Source organism: Budorcas taxicolor, chromosome 13 (assembly GCF_023091745.1).
Source record: "Budorcas taxicolor isolate Tak-1 chromosome 13, Takin1.1, whole genome shotgun sequence".
NCBI classification, from domain to species: Eukaryota; Metazoa; Chordata; class Mammalia; order Artiodactyla; family Bovidae; genus Budorcas; species Budorcas taxicolor.
This window is the reverse complement of record NC_068922.1, coordinates 28,930,869-28,952,204: the sequence shown is the minus strand read 5'-3', so window position 1 is coordinate 28,952,204 and position 21,336 is coordinate 28,930,869. Positions and strand designations below refer to the sequence as shown.

Below are 21,336 nucleotides of genomic sequence, written 5' to 3'. Positions count from 1 at the left end.
TTTCCAATGAAGTGGCGGAGGCCCCCTGGAGGATGCGCTCGGCTATCCCAGGCCTCTGCTCTGGGCAGACAGACATCTGAACCGACGCCACAATGACTCTCATTGTTCTGTTTCAGACAGCCCACTGGAGGATCCTGACCCCAAGGACACGTATCTCATCCCAAGAAACATCATGGCCGAGCCAGACTATATAGACGATGACAATCCTGAACTCATTAGGCCTCAGAAACTAGTCAATCCTGTTAAGACGTCCCGGAACCATCAAGACCTTCACAGAGAACTTCTTATGAATCAGAAAAGGTACGATGGCTTTTTGAGCAAAGTTTTCCTTAGGGGACTTTTGAGGTAGCTAGATTTGTTTCTTGACCATATTGAAAGCTTCCTTATTCCTTCACGCATCCTTGAGTCAGAACATCCATGATGTAAACCCGTCTATAGGCTCAGCTGCCGCCTCCAGGATCACTGAGGGTTCTGTGGTCCTGAGTCCCTTTTCTCAGATGGACACATATTTTAGAATGTGTACACAAGAGGCTGGATTAAGGATAAAAGAGCTTGTCTTTCATCAAAGAGAAGTATGTTGTTTCCCCATATATTTGGGGAAACGTGAAAACCAGATACTGCCAACCTTAGCATTTGTTGAGTGGCAGAGAGAAGTCTCTAGAACCACATCAGACTTAACAATAGATAAGGACCCCCTTTCTTGTGTTCTCATGTGTTTGTTTTTAGGGGGGCATTTTAGATGATTACAGTCATTTTTATTATTACTATTTGTTTTTTGGAGAGGAGTAAAGCATTTACCTTCTGTCTTCCTTGTAAACCCTTGTTGGTTCCATCTGTGTACTAATGCAATTTTGATTGCTGGGTGTGGGGTACTCTGCTTTTTAAAATTTAAAAAAAATTTATTTTATTGAAATGTAGTTGATTTACAACATTGTGTTACTTTCTGGTGAACAGCAAAGTGATTCAGTTATACATGTAAATATATATTATTTTCCATGATGGTTTATCACAGAACACTGAAGATAGTTCCCTGTGCTGTACGGTAGGACTCTGTTGTCCATCCATTCTGTATATAAGAGTTTGCATCTGCTAATCCCAAACTCCCAGTCCATCCCTCCCCTGTTCTCCTCTGCCTTGGCAACGATGAGCCTGTTTCGTAGATAAGTTCATTTGTGTCATATTTTAGATTCCACAAGTAAGTGATGTCATATGGTATTTGTCTTTCTCTTTCTGACTTTGCCTTGTATCATAGTCTCTAGGTCCATGCATTTTGTAGCACATGACATTAATTCATTCTTTTTTATGGCTGGTACTCTGCTCTTTAAGTGATTCTAAGCAAGACCATTGGGCTAGGAGAGCTGAGGATGTAAGACACACATTATTTTCTCTAAGATCTGTTAAGCTTCATTTAGAACTGTTTTTGGGTCTTCAGACTAAAATTGTTGATCTGAATTGTGAAACTGTGGATCACTCAACCACTCACTGTTTGCTCTGCTTTGGTGATAAGGTAGCTACTACTCACTGAACTGAAAGATGTGCAGACAAAGCTAAGCACTGGGGTAATGTTATGGAAGGAAGGCTTAATTAAAAATAAAACCTTTCAAAAAGGATATGAGGGGGCATTTTTGTGGTAGTTCTCTGTCTGAGTATACCTAGGCCAGAACTCCTAACTCCTGTCCCAGGAACTCTCTGTGATTACATCTCTCCCTCCAAAAGTGGTAATGTGTTTTGCTTTCTGTCCCCAGCATGACAGTGTGCTGCTGGGTTAACCCTTATTCAACAGAATGTGAGTTTGATCCTTTTTGAATAAGTGCTTAACTTCTACCTGTCTTCATCACATAAAAGTTAAAACAACAACAAAACCAAATGGGTATCATCATGCCCAAAGTGAAACAGGACTATGTAAGTTCCTCAGTAGGCCAAAGAATTTGGAAGCTGTCCCTGCAAGAAACCGCACCTGCATTTTGCTGGGAAGATGGAAAGGTTACTATCCTCTAAAAGAGAGTAGCTAAATGGTTTTCTGAACAAAAAGTTTTCTGACTGTCTTTATCTCTTGGATCTTAGTTTTCTTGTCTGTCAGACAGCACTAGGACACTTAGTTGATCTCTGAGAAACATTTTAGTTCAAACTATTGTTGGTTTTTTGTTTTTTCTATAACATCTACAAAAAGCCTCCATGTCAGAAATAGAGGCAAAAGTAAACCAAAATTGGCAGCATAGTCGTTGCTTGAGTTAGAGCCTCTCGACTATTCTGCAGAAATGTATGTAGCAGCCTGGGTCATACCTGTACAGGTAGAACATGACTGGTTTGGTTTGTGCAGTGAATCTGTTTCCAGATTTCCTGGAGTAGATACATCCTGTGAGGATGCATCATCCTCCTGTTGGCCTTTCTCCTGCGCTTTTCTTTCCTTGTTTGCACAGCTGACCTCTCAGCTGGGCCCAGCTCAGCTGCTTTTAGAGGGATTTTAGAGAATGCTCATGTTCCCTTGAGCACCAAGGTGAGGAGAGCACATGGGCTTTGAGGTCAGGGAGAAATGGTATGGATCCGGCTCAACATTTAACTTGTTGTTTGGTTGCTACGTCATGTCTGACTCTTTGTGACCCCATGGACAGCTTGCCAGGTTCCTCTGTCCATGGGATTCTCTGTGCAAGAATACTAGCGAGGGTTGCCATTCCCTTCCCCAGGGGATCTTCCCAACCTTTTATGATTTTGGACAAAATCAGGTCTTCTTTCCTGAGATCTGTTTCTTCATCTGTTAAGTGAGGGATAAAAATAATCTTTCTTATAAAGATGAAAATGAAGGAGAACGTGTATAAACATCTACTAAAATACCTGACCTATGTAAGACGTGCTCAGTTGCACCATCTGTCTTTCCACTTACCCTGACGCAGCATCTGAAAAATCCCTATTGCCTTTTCCTGTTTTTCTCTGAAGAGTTCTGATCTGGTTGTAGAAGTGTATTTAAAAAAATAAATAGAAGTTGCAAAATCAAGTGAGTATATCTTATCCTGCTTCTTTAGGTTTTTTTCAAAGGTAAGATCTTAGTTTGGTAGAATCCTCTTTATAATACACCTGCTTTTAGAGTAAAGACTTCTAAAGCAGTTTCTTCTCTTACATTTATCTTCTAACACATATACTTTTTCACAACTTTGGCTTTTCATTTCTAAGTTTTAGTACCAAATAATAGAAAGTATCACATCAATAGTATGTATGAATGAATGAATAAAAGTTGCTCTGTCATGTCCGACTCTTAGTGACCCCATGGACTATATTATAGGCTGCCAGGCTTCTCTGTCTATGGAATTCTTCAGGCAAGAATACTGGAGTGGGTTGCCATTTCCTTCTCCAGGGGAGCTTCCCAATCCAGGGATCAAACCTGGGTCTCATGCATTGCAAGCAGATTCTTTACCATCTGAACCAGCAGGAAAACCCTGCTGCTGCTGCTGCTGCTGCTGCTGCTGCTGCTAAGTCGCTTCAGTTGTGTCCTACTCTGTGTGACCCCATAGACGGCTGTCCACCAGGCTCCCGTCCCTGGGATTCTCCAGGCGAGAACACTGGAGTGGGTTGCCATTTCCTTCTCCAGTGCATGAAAGTGAAAAGTAAAAGTGAAGTTGCTCAGTCGTGTCCGACTCTTCACAACCCCATGGACTGCAGCCTACCAGGCTCTGCCGTCCATGGGATTTTCCAGGCAAGAGTACTGGAGTGGGTTGCCATTGCCTTCTCCAGAAAACCCTGATAGTATGTATATATTCAGTTAAAGCATTGTCATACTTGCTGACTAGTTTGTACTGTAATGAAATTCTATTGACTTTTCTGCAACTTTTAAAGGGCTTTCCCATATTTTATCCAATGATTTTTTCAGAAACCCAGTGTATGTTGTTTTGGAATTGTTCTAATTTGATATGTGAATGAAGGGAAACTCTTCAGGGTACCAGGCTAAAGAGTCTTCTTAAGGTGACACAGTAGCTTTTAGGAATAAAAACAGGGTTGAAATCAATATAGAATTATGTATGTCTTTAATTATATATATATCTTTAAAGACAGCTATGAGTCAAATTTAATAAAAATATGAATGAGGGACTTCCCTGGTGTTCCAGTGGGGAAAACTTTGCTCCCAGTACAGGGGTCCTGGGTTCAATCCCTGGTCAGGGAACTAGATCCTGTGTGCCCCAACTAAAGATCCTGCAAGCCCCAAGCAAAGATTGAAGATCCCAAGTGCCACAACTAAGGCTTGGCACAGCCCAATAAAGAAATAAATAATTTTAAAAATAATATATAAATGAGAAGAAGGGGTAGGAATAGGAGATCACAGAACAAGCTTTGTGGAACCTTTGGTCTTTGTGGCTACATATTTGGCTCAAATCTCTGTCGCAGTTCAAAGAGTTGTTGGAAGCACCTTCTAGAGATCAGAAGACAAAAGCAGAGTCCGTGCTTAGGAGAGCACATTCTCATAGGTGTTCTCACTCCGCATCCCATACTCCTTCAAGTATTCTGCTCTTCTGTGGACCCAGCTAAGTTTCAGGTTAAAAGTCTTTAAATTTTTTTTGAAAAGATGTTTTTGATGTGGACCATTTTTAAAGACTTTATTGAATTTGTTACAATATTGCTTCTGTTTTATGTTTTGATTTTTTTGGCTGAGAGGCATATGGGATCATAGCTCCCTGACCGGGGATTGAACCCACATCCTCTGCATTGGAAGATGAAATCTTAACCACTGGACCACCAGGGAAGTCCCTAAAAGTCTATATTTTGATCTGGTCATTCCACTTGGTCTGATGATTAAGACCTTGTGTTAGGGTTCTCAGAGTCTTTAGCTATTTCCATAAAATGGCAGATTGCAAGAGGCATTATTTTTGATACTTGAAAGATCAGTGTTCAAGAGTGCTTATTTCTGATATAATTTAGAGAGAATCTGCCTTCTCTAAAAAGAGTATCTGTGCTAAGTCACTTCAGTTGTGTCTGACTCTTGGCGACCCTATGGACTGTAGCCTGCCAGGCTCCTCTGTCCATGGGATACTCCAGGCAAGAATACTCCAGGCAATGCCCTCCTCCAGGGGATCTCCCCGACCCAGGGATCGAACCTGCATCTCTTATGTCTCCTGCATTGGCAGGTGGGTTCTTTACCACTGAACCATCAGGGAGGCCCTTCTAAAAAGAGTCCTTTGGGACAAATATAGAACACCCAGCTACCCTGCATCCCCACCGTTGGATCTTTGGCTTGTACCTTTCAGGCAGCAGTTTCCAGGACTTTCTGCAGTTGGCATGCTTTGCTAGACAAACAATTAGTTCCTCAATAAATGCTTATTGCTGTGCAACATGAAGAAAAAATAAGGGAAGTTGAGGTAGAAATATTTGCGTTTGAATCAATGCAGGTAGAAAGGGCTTAGTTAAAAATGTAGAGGTGGGCCAACCAAACCAGAAGATTCCAAGATTCAAGATCAAGGGCTGGAGAACCAAAGGCAACCCTCCTCCTCCCCCATAAAGGAAAATATTAGGCCAAGAGGCTTGACTGGGTAGGCAGGGGAAAGGAGCGTGTTGTGTTAAAGTTTGTGCCAGACCTTCCTCTGCCTGGTGCTGACCCGCACGATGGTTTCCCTGTCACAGGTTTAAGTGTGGCTACCGTGGAGGTGGGGCGGTCCAGCTGGTCCCCAGATGTGTTCAGTGGTTTCTGTGAAAAGTGAAAGGGACCTTTAAAAGTTGTCTGTACATTTTCATCGGTGACGGTGGGAATATAAATTGTTGCAGCCTAGTTGGAAAGTGATTTGGCCATCCACATCCAAATCCAGAATATGCAGATGCTTAGCCAGCAGTTCTGCTTCTGAGAATGTCACCAACAGAAATACTTGGATAGGACAGATATAAATGGTCGAGGAAGTCTCTCGCCTCCTTGTGTTCCATCGGGGACAACTGGAAACAACCTAAATGTCTCATTATAGGCGTGACAAAATTTTGGCACTTCTGTGCTCTGATAAAGCTATAGCTAGTATAGGGGAGCACAGACAAGATGGGGAGTTATCTGTGGATGCAGTGGTGTGGGGAGGGCTTCCCAGGTGGCTCAGTGGTAAAGAATCCACCTGCCAGTGCAGGGGACTCAGGTTCCATCCCTGGGCTGGGAAGATCCCCTGGAGGAGGAAATGGCAACACACTCCAGTATTCTTGGTTGGAAAATTCCATGGACGGAGGATCCTGGTGGACTACAGTCCAAGAGGTCACAAAGAATCGGACACAGTCGACCAACTGAGCACACATGCACACAGGAGTGGGGAGCAGCCCGTGGTTGTAGGGCCTCTATCTTGTACAGTTTTCAGAGCCACTGTTCACCTAGAACACCGTGCACGTGGTGTGCCCAGTAGATGTCGACCGGGGGGAGTTGAGGTGTGCTTTCACCTTTTGTCTTGCTAATATGTATAAGTCACCTAACTTTTTTCAAAGTGTCAGTCGCTAAGTCATGTCCAACTCTTTGTGACCGCATGGACTGTAGCCTCTGTTCATGGGATTTGCAGGCAAGATTACTGGAGTGGGTTGCCATTTCCTTCTCCAGAGGGTCTTCCCAACCCGGGGATCGAACCCAGGTCTCCTGCATTGCAGGCAGATTCTTTACCATCTGAGCCACTAGGGAAGCCCTATAAAACATTGTTTTTTTCAAAGAGGACTTACTAATTTGAAAAATCAATTTGGTCCACTATAAAAGTCACAGTAAGCAATTCAGGAGGAGAAGGCAATGGCAACCCACTCCAGTACTCTTGCCTGGAAAATCCCATGGATGGAGGAGCCTGGTAGGCTGCAGTCCAAGGGGTCGCAAAGTTGGACACGACTGAGCGACTTCACTTTCATGTTTTACTTTCATGCATTGGAGAAGGAAATGGCAACCCACTCCAGTGTTTTTGCCTGGAGAGTCCCAGGGACGGGGGAGCCTGGTAGGCTGCCGTCTGTGGGGTCTCACAGAGTCGGACACGACTGAAGTGACTTAGCAGCAGCAGCAGCAAGCAATTCAGGAATAACTGTTGGTCTTGAGTGGTACCATGGCCCCCAGGCCAAGTTGTCAGTCATCAAGTGATTGAAAGTTCTTGTTAATTGTATATGTTAGAATGGATTAAAGATAATCAATGTTGTCATGCAGAGGCTTATACTGTTTTAGACTCAGAGAATCACATAGATAGTGATTGCCTTTTTCCATTTGGCACAAAGTTAAGTGAGCTGCTTAATAAAATATTAATTAAATTTGTATGACTTCTTGATTATTATAAGTGCAGGACATTTTTCATATAAGCGCCATTTTCCTGAGTTTTGTGTTACTAAATATTTTATCTTACTGCACTATTGGGTAAAATCTTTGAACAGAAAATGAGTACGTGTATTAGTTAAACCCATTCACATGTTTCTGTAGAGTGCCAGCTTAATGCATCATACATCAGTTTGTTCAACAGCTTTTGCATAATCCAGAAGCACTCAATAACAGTTGACGTTAATTTCTCCAGTGAATTATAGTTTGAAATTTAAATTGTGCAGGTAGCTAAATTCTTAATTCTATAATTTAAATCCCTTAACTCTGTAAGTGTTATAGTGAGAGTTTTTAATAGTCATGAAGCTCAGTGGGTCTTTCTCAGATTATTTACAAACAGATTTTCCAGTGCTCAGTGACACCTAAGTCTATAGGAGAAAAGTACCGTAAGCAACTTGTTTATTGCACTGAGTAAAGATTTGGTTTCTGGACTAGTCTGTCTATACTTCTCTCCTCCTCATACAATGTTAACAACTAGGAAACAAACTGTTAATTAAATCACAAAATAGCCTCTTTTATTTCACTGGAAATATGGCTGAATTTAATATTTTCTTTTCTGTTTTTTTAAACCATAGGTTCTGCTAATGAAAATGGGGAAAGGGAAGACATACATGTTATTTTGAGGTCTATATCCTTTATCTTCAGTGATGGATTATACTCATCTTTACTTTATAAAAAGCAGCTTTGAAAAAATCATTTATTTAAAAAGTAGGTAGAGAGCAGAGATGCCAGAATTTTAAAAATTCCGATAGATGAGGAAGTGTGATGTTTGCAAGTGTGATTAGTTTGCAAAATATGATAGAGTGAACTTGAAAGAGATTGAAGCAAGGGTGTTGCTGAGATTCTTAAAAGCAGAACATGTTTTGGAAATTCTTTAAGTTATTCCGATGACTCCTAGTTGATGAGTCGCCTTAGCTGATTGGAGTAGTTTGGAGAACAGCCACGGAGATTGATGGGCCTGGTGCACAGACTCCTGGGCATCATTGAGGCCGGCCAGTGTGTTGGGAGGCACACAGGCCTCCTCGGTCCTGGGCTGATCCAGCAGAGCTGGTTTCCTGCAGCCCAGAAAAGCACGAGTTCCTGTTGTGGCTGTGTGCTCGTGGGCGCGAGTGTGATAGCTCTGTCCCTTACACCCTTGGCTGTCTGACCTTGATAACGCTCTTCCTGTTCTGTAACTTGCTGTGTTTTTGTCATCAGTGTGAATACTGAGTTGAGATACTTTAGGGGGCAGTGGAGACTGGCTCAGGAGAGGGAGGACAGTGAAGAGGAGGTGGGCAGCTAAGCTAGCACGAGGGTCGGGGCACGAGGGGGAGTCCAGACTGGAGAAACCCTGAGGAGCAACCTGGCCAATAGCCCTATCTGAAGAAATGGAGACTGAGCAAATCCCAGCTGACTTTAGCATAGAAATCCCTTCTACGAAAGTGTCCGTGAATGTCCTTCCCCTGACCTGGCTCAAACCTTTCAGATGAGAGTTGCCGGGGAATGGCCTGAGTTTGGGTTTTGTTTCGCCCCATTTGAAGAGCTGGCAGCCTGATCCATCGCTCCCCGAAGCCTGACTTCCAAGCGTCGTCAGCAGTTGAACTGTGTGTCTGAAATGGTTCCAGAGCGTTGGGCTGGGAGTCGGGATCTGGATTTTCTGTGGCCATGACCCCAGCAGTGATGGAGCCTTGGGTGTGCCTTGGCATGTGTGAGAATCCTCTCCCAAGTCTGAAACAGGGAGAGTTGGAGGAGGTTTCCAAGCCATTTTGTTGTTGAGCTTTCTTCTAGCTTCTCTCCAGGCTGCATGTAATACTTGGGCTCAGGGGCTCCATCTTGGGAAACTTGCCCTGGAATTCTGGGTGGAGGCAACTTCCTCTCCAGTATAGGTGACCATCACACACTCTGAATGAGTGTGCTATTCCTCAGCTTCCCCCACAGACCACAGACACTAGCCTCCCTTGCATGGCCTAGTATCTGGCACGCAGTAGAGATTTTATTGAGCGGCAGGTTTTGCTTACACTTAAAAAGATGGTCTTGCCCTTTTCTCTCATGCTTGTGAATTTCTGAGGCTCCTCAGTGCTGACTGTTAGCTGGTAGTAGGCGTCACAGTCATGCTAAGTTACTAGACCCTTCTGTGGTTGATGCCTAAATTTCTGATCATGAAAGATGCGTCTGTTAGATTACAACTTTTAAATTTTGTTAATGCTTTAAAATTTTTTCAATTTAATTTTTTTTTTACTTTTTTTCAACTGAAAAATTTTTTTTGAGGTCCAGTATTGCGTTAGTTTGAGGTGTTCAGCAAAGTGATTTGTTAATGCTTTTTTTGCAGGGGTCTAGCCCCTCAGAATAAACCAGAACTGCAGAAAGTGATGGAAAAGAGAAAACGAGATCAAGTAATAAAGCAGAAGGAAGAAGAAGCACAAAAGAAGAAATCTGACCTGGAAATAGAACTATTAAAACGGCAGCAGAAGTTGGAGCAGGTAAGGGTGATTGGGGATAAAGGTGGGGGTTTTTATTGAGATATTTGACTTAAAATATTGTTTGAGGGAAAATACATTGACTTGATACATTTGTATCACAATTGTCATTGTAGTGTTAGCGCACACCTCTGTCGTATAATTACCCTTTCTTCTAGTGGTGGGGTGGAGAAGGCAATGGCAACCCACTCCAGTACTCTTGCCTGGAAGGTCCCATGGACGGAGGAGCCTGGTAGGCTGCAGTCCATGGGTCGCTAAGAGTCGGACACGACTAAGCGACTTCACTTTCACTTTTCACTTTCATGCACTGGAGAAGGAAATGGCAACCCATTCCAGTGTTCTTGCCTGGAGAATCCCAGGGACGGGGGAGCCTGGTGGGGTGCTGTCTATGGGGTCACACAGAATCGGACACAACTGAAGTGATTTAGCAGCAGCAGCAGCAGCTAGTGGTGGGGAGCGTTCTAGTTTCTTCATGTTCATGTTTATAATCACTTTGCTCCCTGTAATCCCTGGACTATGTGTTAGGTCTCCAGGACTTATCTTCTACTTGCGAGTTCAGTTCAGTTCAGTCGCTCGCTCAGTCGTGTCTGACTCTTTGCGACCCCATGAATCACAGCACGTCAGGCCTCCCTGTCCATCGCCAACTCCCAGAGTCCACCCAAACCCATGTCCATTGTGTCGGTGATGCCATCCAACCATCTCATCCTCTGTCGTCCCCTTCTCCTTCCTCCTGCTCTCAATCTTTCCCAGCATCAGGGTCTTTTCCAATGAGTCAGCTCTCCACATGAGGTGGCCAAAGTATTGGAGTTTCAGCTTCAACATCAGTCCCTCCAATGAACACCCAGGACTGATCTCCTTTAGGATGGACTGGTTGGATCTCCTTACAGTCCAAGGGACTCTCAAGAGTCTTCTCCAACATCGTTCTCCAACACCACAGTTCAAAGCATCAATTCTTTGGTGCTCAGCTTTCTTCACAGTCCAACTCTCACATCCATACACAACCACTGGAAAAACCATAGCCTTGACTAGACAGACCTTTGTTGGCAAAGTAATGTCTCTGCTTTTTAATATGCTGTCTAGGTTGGTCATAACTTTCCTTCCAAAGAGCAAGTGTCTTTTAATTTCATGGCTGCAATCACCATCCGCAGTGATTTTGGAGCCCCCCAAAATAAAGTCTGTCACTGTTTCCATTGTTTCCCCATCTATTTCCCATGAAGTGATGGAACCAGATGCCATGATCTTAGTTTTCTGAAAGTGGCAAGTGTGTACCCTTAAATGCATCTTTCCTATTCCTCCAGCCTAAGTCCCTGCTAGTCCCCATTTTACCCTCTGTTTTTCGATTCCACATGTAAGAGAGATCATACAGTACTTGTCTTTCCCTGACTTACCTTGTCCAGAATTTCCCAGACACATCGGATGTAAGTGTTTATGTACAGTGAAAGGAAAAGCTGAGACAGATGTCTACAGGTGGACTAAAAGACATTCAAGATATAGAGAAGGATTCTGTTGAGGGTATAGAAGAGATCAGGGAGGCACAGCCAAAGCCAGGGGCTACCATTGAATTCACAGCCCAGTGCTGGAGCTCAAGCACATGAGTGAAGTTCAGCTTCACTCACAACTGGAGAGCATGTGTGTGTTTCCCTCAGCTCTTGTTTTCATCCTTAGCCTTGATCTTCATGTTCTCGTCACCCCCCAGGGTTTCAGCAACAACTAGTGGGCTGCTGCTTCTGTACAGAATTCTTACTCCAGGACCTAGATCCTACCGCATATCTGAAAATATAAATATATTTAAAGTGGAAACGGGAGAAACTTTTCTTCTGTTGGGAATCGAAGTCATTAGGGCCTTTGCGAAGAGAAAACAGTGTTTTGGAAAGCCTCTCCCTTTGTGAATACTTTGTAAATAATTCTCCTATTTCTGAATTCTGTTTAGCTTGAACTTGAGAAACAGAAATTGCAAGAAGAGCAAGAAAATGCCCCAGAGTTTGTGAAGGTTAAAGGCAATCTCAGAAGAACAGGCCAGGAAGTGGCGCAAGCCCAGGAGTCGTAGGTCCAGGCTGCAGAGACCACGCACCCAGCCCAGCACACAGAAGGCCTGTGCCGGGGCCTCCCCAGCGCTTAAGCTCAGGGCCAAAGCCCCTGGAGCGAATCCCAGCCAGCAGGGATCTGTTACTTTCAAAAGGGTTTGATTTTGGTTTTTCTCTCATCCGGGTGGGTGAGTCACCTGTGACTGTTGCAGTTCCTATTCGCCAAACAAAGGATGTTGACCAGCACTTAAGGTGGGATAGTGGACCTGTGTTCAAAGACTTTTAAAAGACAACAACAAGAAACGAAGAGGACACTGGAATAAATTCTTGAGAGTTGCACTACTTGGTTTTTCTTCCAGGCCAAGTTTAGTGGGGCACAGAGCCTTTTCTCTTTCAAAACCTAAAGAAAACACCTTTCATTCTTCCTTTCTTATCTATCCAATAATTTAGACTGCACACAAACTCGTTGAATCTGTTACATCCACCATTTGTAAATTCCGTTTTCTTGTCTCATTTACACTTTCACCCACTTTAGGCTTCACACTGGAGAATGTTAATATTCATGTTGAGCACAGCTTTTACCTTTGTTGACATTTAGATTCAGAAATAGGATGAGGAGGTGTAAAAATACAGAAACAAAAATTTAGAAACAAAACTCTGTAAATGTCCATCTTGATCTTATTTTCATTCCTGCTGGTTTTCTGAGGCGTCACAGTGACCTTCTACTTCAGGGAAGGTATGTCCTACAAATCTGTGTATTGCTTTGATAACTGTTAGGGCTTTTGTTTCATTTTTGTTTTTAATTTCTTGCTCATTTAGTCCTTTTATGTGAAATAATCTCCCAGCCCTTTGAGGAATAAAAACTAGTCCAAATCACCCAACTTCAGTGTCAAAGGAGTGGGTTCAAGCCTTTTGCTTTCTTCTGAGAACAGCATGGGGAAAGCTCCCACCGGAAGCTTGGGAAGGAAGAGTTCTTTGGGCTTTTTGATATGAAACGAATATGAACTGGTCTCTGGAAGAATTATAGCATTTATGCATTTTGAATATTATTTGAATGCAAGCTTTGAAATTCTCTAATGATCACCAGCTCTTTGCCCTTTTTCCTTGTGAAGGAAGACTGTCTCATCCCTACCTTTGTGATGGTGGTACTGTTGGTAAGGATGATGTTGTGACCACTGTTGATCTCTCCGGAACAGCTGAGGGAATGGGGCACACTCAGTCTGTGCTCTCCAACTGGCATACTATCCTCCACATGAACCCTGAGTTACCAACTTTACAGCAGATTCTTAATGCAGAATGCATTCTCTGTCACCAGTATGGGCAGGGGAAACATTTCTATTTGGGGTGGTTTAGAAGAATCTGTATGGATCCAGTATGTTCTCTGTAGAAATGATTCATCCAGTAATTTCGGCGTTGAAGGCTCTTCTTATAATTCAAGAATCAAAGAAAGCTGGATCCTAAGCTTTTGTATCCTTAATCAGCCTAGTAGAAATTAGCTTTCTCTGGGAATTCTGCAGTTTTCATGGTGGGCCATGAGGCTTCTGTTCGTCCCTAATGTGAACAAGACAAAAGTAAATGCATAGATAATATACTGCTAGTCAGAGAACACGTGGACTACACCTGAAACAGATTATTTCTTTCATCAGCAAGTATTATATGAATAAAATACGAGGAGCTTAGGATAAAATGTTGCTGTATAGTAATTTGCTTTGGAAGGATGGAAGGATAACTATTTTTTCCCATCCTTCTTTTTGCGAGAAGAAAGTGTGTTAATAACTAAGCATCTTGAAAGTACATTTCTGATTGCACATTGACTAGAGTTCTTTCTCTGTGTATACGAAATAGTGATGCGATTTATAAAATGAAGATTCAAGACTAGCTCATAGCCTTTAATCCAGCTGGATATGCAAGATCTTTAGATCCTGTATCCTTGAAGCAAAATTCTGCCACTTGATAAAATTTTCAAGGGCCCAGACAGGCTTCTTTAGAAGGACCAATTCTGTTCCTAGAACTTACCTAGAATTCATGCTTCACTGGGAAAAGCTAAATTCCAAAAGCATTTCCCTCTCAATCTCACTCACAAATCTGCAAAATTAGTAGTGGTTGGTAGTCCGAGGTCTGGCTGAAAGAAGACTTGTAAATAGTGTCAAGTGATGTTTCCTCGCTAAACAGTGGAATGTACAGATAGAAAAGCTCTTTGAAGTTGCCAGGTCAGTTCTGCTCATAAGCTTGAGTTTAAAAAGGCATCATTCTCTCCCTCCCTGCTGCCCCACACTTCAATACTCTGGAGTCCAAACCTCTAGGACTCATGGACATCTGAGCAGTTTTGGGCTTTGAGCCACTTTTTGACAAAAACGGCTCCATTTTTCCACTCTAAGGTTTTCTTAAAATAGCTCAGTGTTTTCTAATCTCCAAGTAGGAAGGTAGTGTTGCTTTCTAAGCTACCACAGTTGACTTTATTCTTCTACTCTGAAAAATGTTCACTTGTCTGAGTGTATATAATATATATAAAGGGAGCCTTAATGGATTTGTTTTCATAATTTAATATTTTTTGTATTTGCTCTTGTATAATTGTTTTTAATGGAAAGTATTACAGAATTGAGGGTGGAATTCTTAGAACCAAAGTTATTCTTAATAAAAATCACCACATGCTCGGACCATGCAGCTGTGTTTGTCTGATCTGTTTAAGGTGGATGTCTAGAACTGATGTGAGGGGGTTGCTGTGTTCAATTCAAGGATTAGAAGGTGGTTCTGGGGTTTCCCTCTGATGGTCTTCCCCCTCCAAATCAGTTATGTCCTCTTGCCTTATGTCATTTAAGGCTGGCAATTTATTCTGTCAAGCAAATTCATGCTAAGATATTATGTTACACTTAGAATATGTGGTATTTTAGCAGCAGCTGTTAGTTCTTCAGATCAGAGTATTCTGCATTTTAAGTAGCTTGGTAGAACAGTGGGATATATATTTTTGGAAGGGCCACGTTTTAGTGCTTGTGAGCACGTATGGCATAAGTATGACCATGGAATTATTTTGCTTTTTCAGCTAAATTAATTTCATCCTCAAGTCACTTTGGGAAGCTGTACACATGATTACATTATACTATTGGTTGTAATAGCCTTGGAAAGTCAAATTTCTTTATAATTATGCCCTTATTTTTTATTACTACCAAATTACTACTCAGCTCATTCACCCAACTCCAATATCTTTGGACTGTTTTAAAAAATTATATCTACTCTGGGCAGTGAAGATTTTCTGTGTCTAGTAATATACCATGAGCTCCAAAGGCCAATGCAGAAGGGCTACAAAAATAATTTGAGGAATAACCACATCCTTGGAATAACTAGGCAGTTTTCCAAGGTGACAGTTTTGAGGCCGTTGGTCCATTTCATTAGACCATTGTGTGGTTCTTACAGTATAGTCGTAGATTTGAAAGAAGACAGAGGTCAATTAACACAGTATTGACTGGAGACATATTAACACCTCAGGCTTTAGTTTCTGTAAAACTCCCCTGGTCGATAATGTGTGAATATGTTTGATAAGATTTAAAATGTTATAGTACAGCTTAAAAAAAAAAAGGATTAGAATACTACTACCAGGCTTACATTTACTGATACAATGAAAAATGAAGTGTTTTATTCCAAGGTCTTAGGGTAAATAAAATCTTTATAGCTTCACAGTCTCACAATTATAATTTCTCCTTTTTTTTCTTCTCATGAAAAAATGCAGTCTGATTATTAATTGGAGGTGTTTTGGAACATCTTGCCACTCTCCCAGAAAGATGGTAATGCCAGAGTCTGGTATGCCTTACCAATATCTTGTATAATTAGTAGAATCATAGTGAGATTTTGTCTACCTAAAGTCACCAAGTGGTGCTTCCTCTGAGACATTTGCCTAGGTATTATCTTGGATGTACTACTGGGTCCTTCTAAATTTGTTGTTTCTATGTTTATGGCTGCTTTTCTGCTTGGTTATTGTGTGTGACCACTGCTGAGGATCACTCTTCTTGTGCTATGATTTCCAGGGTGGACCAGCAAATCCAGGTGTCTATCAGCTGGTGAATGGATAAGCAAAGGTAGTATATCTATGTGATGAAATATTATTCAGCCACGAAAAGGAACAAAGTACTTATACATGCTTCAACATGCTGCTGCTAAGTCGCTTCAGTCGTGTCCTACTCTGTGCGACCCCATAGACGGCAGCCCACCAGGCTCCCCCGTCCCCGGGATTCTCCAGGCAAGAATACTGGAGTGGGTTGCCATTTCCTTCTCCAATGCATGAAAGTGAAAAGTGAAAGTGAAGTCGCTCAGTTGTGTCTGACTCTCAGCAACCCCATGGTCTGCAGCCTACCAGGCTCCTCCGTCCATGGGATTTTCCAGGCAAGAGTACTGGAGTGGGTTATCATTGCCTTCTCTGCTTCAACATGAACAAACCTCAGAAACATTCTGCTAAGTGAAAGGTGGCTGACAGAAAAGATGACATAGTGTACACTTACATCTGTATGCAATGTTCAGAGTATATAAAACTATAGGGACAGAAAGCAAAATAGTGGTTCCAATGGTAGGAATGGGAAATGATTGCAAATGGACATGAGATTTTGGGGATGGGGTGATAGAAATTATTTAAAATTGTGACAGTCATACAACTCTTCACCTATACTAGTAACTGTATAAACATAAATCTACTAATACTCACTTAAAATGGGTAACTTTTATGGTGTGAGTTATACCTCAGTCAAGCTTTTTAAAATGCACATATCCTTTGAACGCACAGTTAGATTTCTAGGAATTCTTCGGAAGTATTTATCTGCACAAAGATTGTTGTTCAAAGATAATGGAGCATTTCTCATAATTTCTCTAGGAAACAACCCAACTATATTGCAGTAGTTTGCTAGATTAAGTATAATACATCCCTACTCCGTATTATGTACCATAATGCATGTCTTTTAAAATAATATGTGTGTGCTTAGTCACTCAGTTGTGTCCGACTGTTAGTGACGCCATGGACTATAACCCACCAGGTTCCTCTGTCCATGGGGATTCTCCAGGCAAGCATACTGGAGTGGCTTGCCATGCCTTCCTCCAGGGGATCTTCTCAACCCAGGGACCGAACCTGGGTATCCCACATTGCCGGCAGATTCTTCACCATCTGAGCCACCAGGAAAGCTATTAATATTTTATTTACTTATACAGAAATAAGACTTTGAAGCTATACTGTTACATAAAAAAGTAAATTACAGAACAATACGTGTCATATAATCCCATTTACATGAAAAAAGTCTATTATCCATGCTGCTGCTGCTGCTGCTAAGTTGCTTCAGTCGTGTCCGACCCTATGTGACCCCATAGACGGCAGCCCACCAGGCTCCCCCATCCCTGGGATTCTCTAGGTAAGAATACTGGAGTAGGTTGCCATTTCCTTCTCCAATGCATGAAAGTGAAAAGTGAAAGGGAAGTCGCTCAGTCATGTCTGACTCTTAGCGACCCCATGGACTGCAGCCTACCAGGCTCCTCTGTCCATGGGATTTTCCAGGCAAGAGTACACATCTATATAAATGCTTATAAATAAGACAGGACATTTATTTACCATCTCAGTGGTGGTTACTACTGAGGGAGGGAAAGGAATTGGGGTTAGAAATAAAGGGGGGCTTCCTAGTTTAATTTGTGTAGATTTTTACTAATTTTTCACAGTTAATAGGTGTTCTTGAGTCACCAGTATTTAAAAGGTCATAGGAAGCAAAGAAAAATCTTGAAAAAGTGTTTCACACAAAATTATCTTCAGAACTATATAATACTCATTTCATAATTATTTGCACATAGAGTATGTGGTAAAAAATTGCAATGGAATGATTTCAGTGTTTTCAACAGCAAGGTAAAAGTGACTTTTAAGAAACTCAAGAATCCAATTATTTTAAGCACACAGACCTGTAATTGAAGTAGAGTCACAGGAAAAGAGGGTCCAGGGAAGGAATAAAGGGAAGCATTGACTCCAGAATGGCAGTGAGGAATGTTTCAATTCTTTGTTGACCCCCAGGGTTCTTGGCCTCCTTAATCAATAGAAATTGATCAGAGGCCAGACAAGAAACTCAGGAAGGCTTTATTGGGGCCGCTGCTGCAGCAGGGGGCAGCAAGAATCAGAACAGTTAGTTGCCCTTGGTCGCTTCCTGAATTGAGGTGGTGAGCTGGTTCGTCATATGAGGTTAGGGCAGAGGCAGGCCCGGGAGCCAGCCAGAGGGGTGGCTTGGGTGGCTTGCCCACTGCATTGTTGTTGTTGAGTGCAGGGGGCATGTGCAGTCCTCTGCTTTTGTTCCCAGTACCCTGTTTTTGCAGGCATGAAATTAAAAGACGCTTACTCCTTGGAAGAAAAGTTATGACCAACCTAGATAGCATGTTGAAAAGCAAAGACATTACTTTGCCGACTAAGGTCCGTCTAGTCAAGACTATGGTTTTTCCTGTGGTCATATGTGGATGTGAGAGTTGGACTGTGAAGAAGGCTGAGCGCCGAAGAATTGATGCTTTTGAACTGTGGTGTTGGAGAAAATTCTTGAGAGTCCCTTGGACTGCAAGGAGATCCAACCAGTCCGTTCTGAAGGAGATCAGCCCTGGGATTTCTTTGGAAGGAATGATGCTGAAGCTGCAACTCCAATACTTTGGCCACCTCATGCAAAGAGTTGACTCACTGGAAAAGACTTTGATGCTGGGAGGGATTGAGGGCAGGAGGAGAAGGGGATGACAGAGGATGAGATGGCTGGCTGGCATCACTGACTCGATGGACGTGAATCTGAGTGAACTCCGGGAGTCAGTGATGGACAGGGAGGCCTGGCATGCTGCGATTCATGGGGTCGCAAAGAGTGGGACACGACTGAGCGACTGAACTGAACTGAACTGAACTGAACCCTGTTTTTGCTCCCGGCTCTTCAGAAGTGCTAATAGGGCTTTTTTGTCTTTTTGTATCTTAGTCTTCATAACTTGCCCCAACTGTGCATGCAGTTATTTTTAGTCCTCGATAGTTTGTATTTTGTTGAGATGTTTTTCCAGGTATAGGCATTGTAGCAAAGGGTCCTAGGTGCCAGGTCCCAGCCTGTCTCACAATGATGAACCAGAGACCTAAGCTGGGGCTCCTTGTAAGGGGTCCAGTTGCAGGCTTCAGCCTAAAAACAACTCTGCTCTTTACATGTTTCCTCTGCTGTTGGAATTTAAGGTAGTGCAGCTATAGTATTGGCTTTTCCCATGTTTGTTTTTGTTGGCTGAGATCAAGGAGACTGGGAACTTGGGGACATGTAGCTTGGTAATGAATTACCGGTACCCTCTGCACGCAGGGCCATGGGAGCTTTAGGTTGACCAGTCGCAGTCTTCTTGGCACATATTCTCTTTTGGATGATGGTGAAAGTTCTGTTCACCTTCTCCCTTGCTTCCAGGTGGAGATTTCATTCTATTACTAATCCTTTTATTTTTATTTTTTCTGCTTCTTCTGGATGAAGGCTTAAAATTTAAACTCAGATTCAGCCATAAAAAAGAATGAAATCCTACCATTTGCAGCAACATGGATGGACCTAAAGATTGTCATCCTAAGTGAAGTTAGAGAAGAACAAATATTAGGTGATATCACTTCCATATGGAATCTAAAACTTAGCACAAATGAATAGCCATGGAAAACATATCTGGTTACCAAAGGGGAATGGGGGGAGGGATGAATTGTGATATTGGATTACCAGATGCATACTACTATATATAAAACAGAGAAACGACAAAGATTTACTGTAGTACACAGGGAGGTATATTAAATAAGTTGTAGTAAACTATAATGGAAAAGTATAGGAAAAAAAGACTATTAATATATAAATGTATACATGTAACTGAATCACTTTGCTGTATACCTGAAATTAACACATTTTTTTCACAACAACTATACTTCAATAAAAAAGTAAATAAATTTTTTAACAAAAGATTTCAGCTTAGAAGAGGAGTTAGCTAAGAAATGGAGAAATGCTGGCTCTTTCCAAAGGGCTAATAGGCCTTGGAATGGAGGCTGGCTTAGAAGAGAATTCATGCTGGAGAAAATAGACAGCAGTGCCAATTGTCCTGACTTCACTGTTGAAGTGGGAGATGTGATCACATGCATACCATCTTGGTCATTTCTCCACAGTCATTTACGTGTGCAAAAGAGTTCAGAAAACCATCACATCTATGTCAGTCAGGTACCGACAAAGAGGGGTCACCATGATCAAAACATCTACTGAACCACTGGGCAAAAATCTTACACAGTGAACTGTGAACCAGAATCGGGTTCATATGTAGCCTCTTTAGAGCTGGAATTCAACCTAGGACTTTCACAAGGAGAAAATTCACGGTGTAAACTCAAATAAGCAAAGGCAATTTTCTGGCTAAAACTCATAAATTGGCTTTAATTTGATGAGCTGGTTATCCCCATTTCTCTCTCCTTCCACAGTGATTTCAGTGTTTCTCAAAGATAAGCCCCTAGATCGATCAACTAAAGGTACTTACTGAAGACATTTACAAGATATTTTGCAACAAGCCAGTTCCAGCCCTAGGGTATTTATAATCTTGTTCAGCCATAAGACATTGCATGGGATGTAACAAATAATAACAAGCATTAAATTAAATAAAAAGACCACATGAATACTGAGAAGATAAGGCCTATAGGAGCAAATTAAGAAAAGAAAATAAATACACTAAATTAAGTGGTTTTATTGCTACACAGATGCTCTCATAAGTGTTCTCGGAGAGAAAGCAGTGGAACGGAACCGTTCAAGTAAAGTTTTAAATGAAATGCGCATCTTATTTATCCTTGATCTTCCTCTTTGCTTCACTGTCTCTTGAAAAAAATAAAAAGACTGGACAGTTTGAAAACCCAGGTTCTTCTGAATATCAGCGATAAGAGAGTGGAGTGTGGCAAAGAGGGCATAGCAAGTAAACCCTCAGCCCCACCATGCACAACAGTTTGTAGCATTGCCAGGTGATGAATGACATTGTTTATTTCCAAAGAACTTCCTGCGATACTGAAGGTTAGGCCGTGGGTGAGTTTAGATTTGCTTCCTAGCATGAACCCTGAAGAGCTGTGCAGCTTGCGGTGGCATGATTAATACCAAGTAAACAGCAAGCTTTCCCCATGTGCCTGGAGTGGGTATTCAGGAACGAACAGGGTTCCAAGGAAGCATGCATTTCACGTCCAGGTTCTTTGTTTTTAACCACAATGCTCAGCGACGGGCTACAAAATCGTGTTCAGTCTCTGTTGTTTGGGAGCTTAAAATCTAACAAGGAGCCAAATGTTATCCAAAGAATCAGACAATGTGACAGCTGGGGTGTGTGCTGTGATCACTGCCCCCCCGCGCCCCCACCCAGCCCCAAACAATTAGGAGGCTAGGCAGTAACAGTGAATCCACAGGGCAAGACACATCAGCGAATCTAGCCAATTAGAAGCTACTGTTGTTGTTCAGCTGCTAAGTCGTATTCAATTCTTTGTGACCCCACGGACTGTAGCACACCAGGCTCCTTTGTCTTCCACTATCTCCTGGAATTTGCTCAAACTCATGTCCATTGAGTCGGTATTGCTATCCAA

General features: G+C 42.2%; 1 protein-coding gene across 2 annotated transcripts in view; it reads left to right on the top strand.

The window, feature by feature from the left end:
- Positions 1-13,423, top strand: part of FAM107B (family with sequence similarity 107 member B) — a 212,328-nt gene extending 198,905 nt beyond the window's left edge. For both annotated transcript variants that reach the window (XM_052650681.1, XM_052650682.1), the window contains 3 exons: positions 117-300; positions 9,591-9,741; positions 11,669-13,423. In XM_052650681.1, the coding sequence (XP_052506641.1) occupies positions 117-300; positions 9,591-9,741; positions 11,669-11,785 (452 nt within the window). In that variant the 3' untranslated portion in view covers positions 11,786-13,423. The remainder of the gene's footprint in view (positions 1-116; positions 301-9,590; positions 9,742-11,668) is intronic.
- Positions 13,424-21,336: the final 7,913 nt, after the last annotated feature.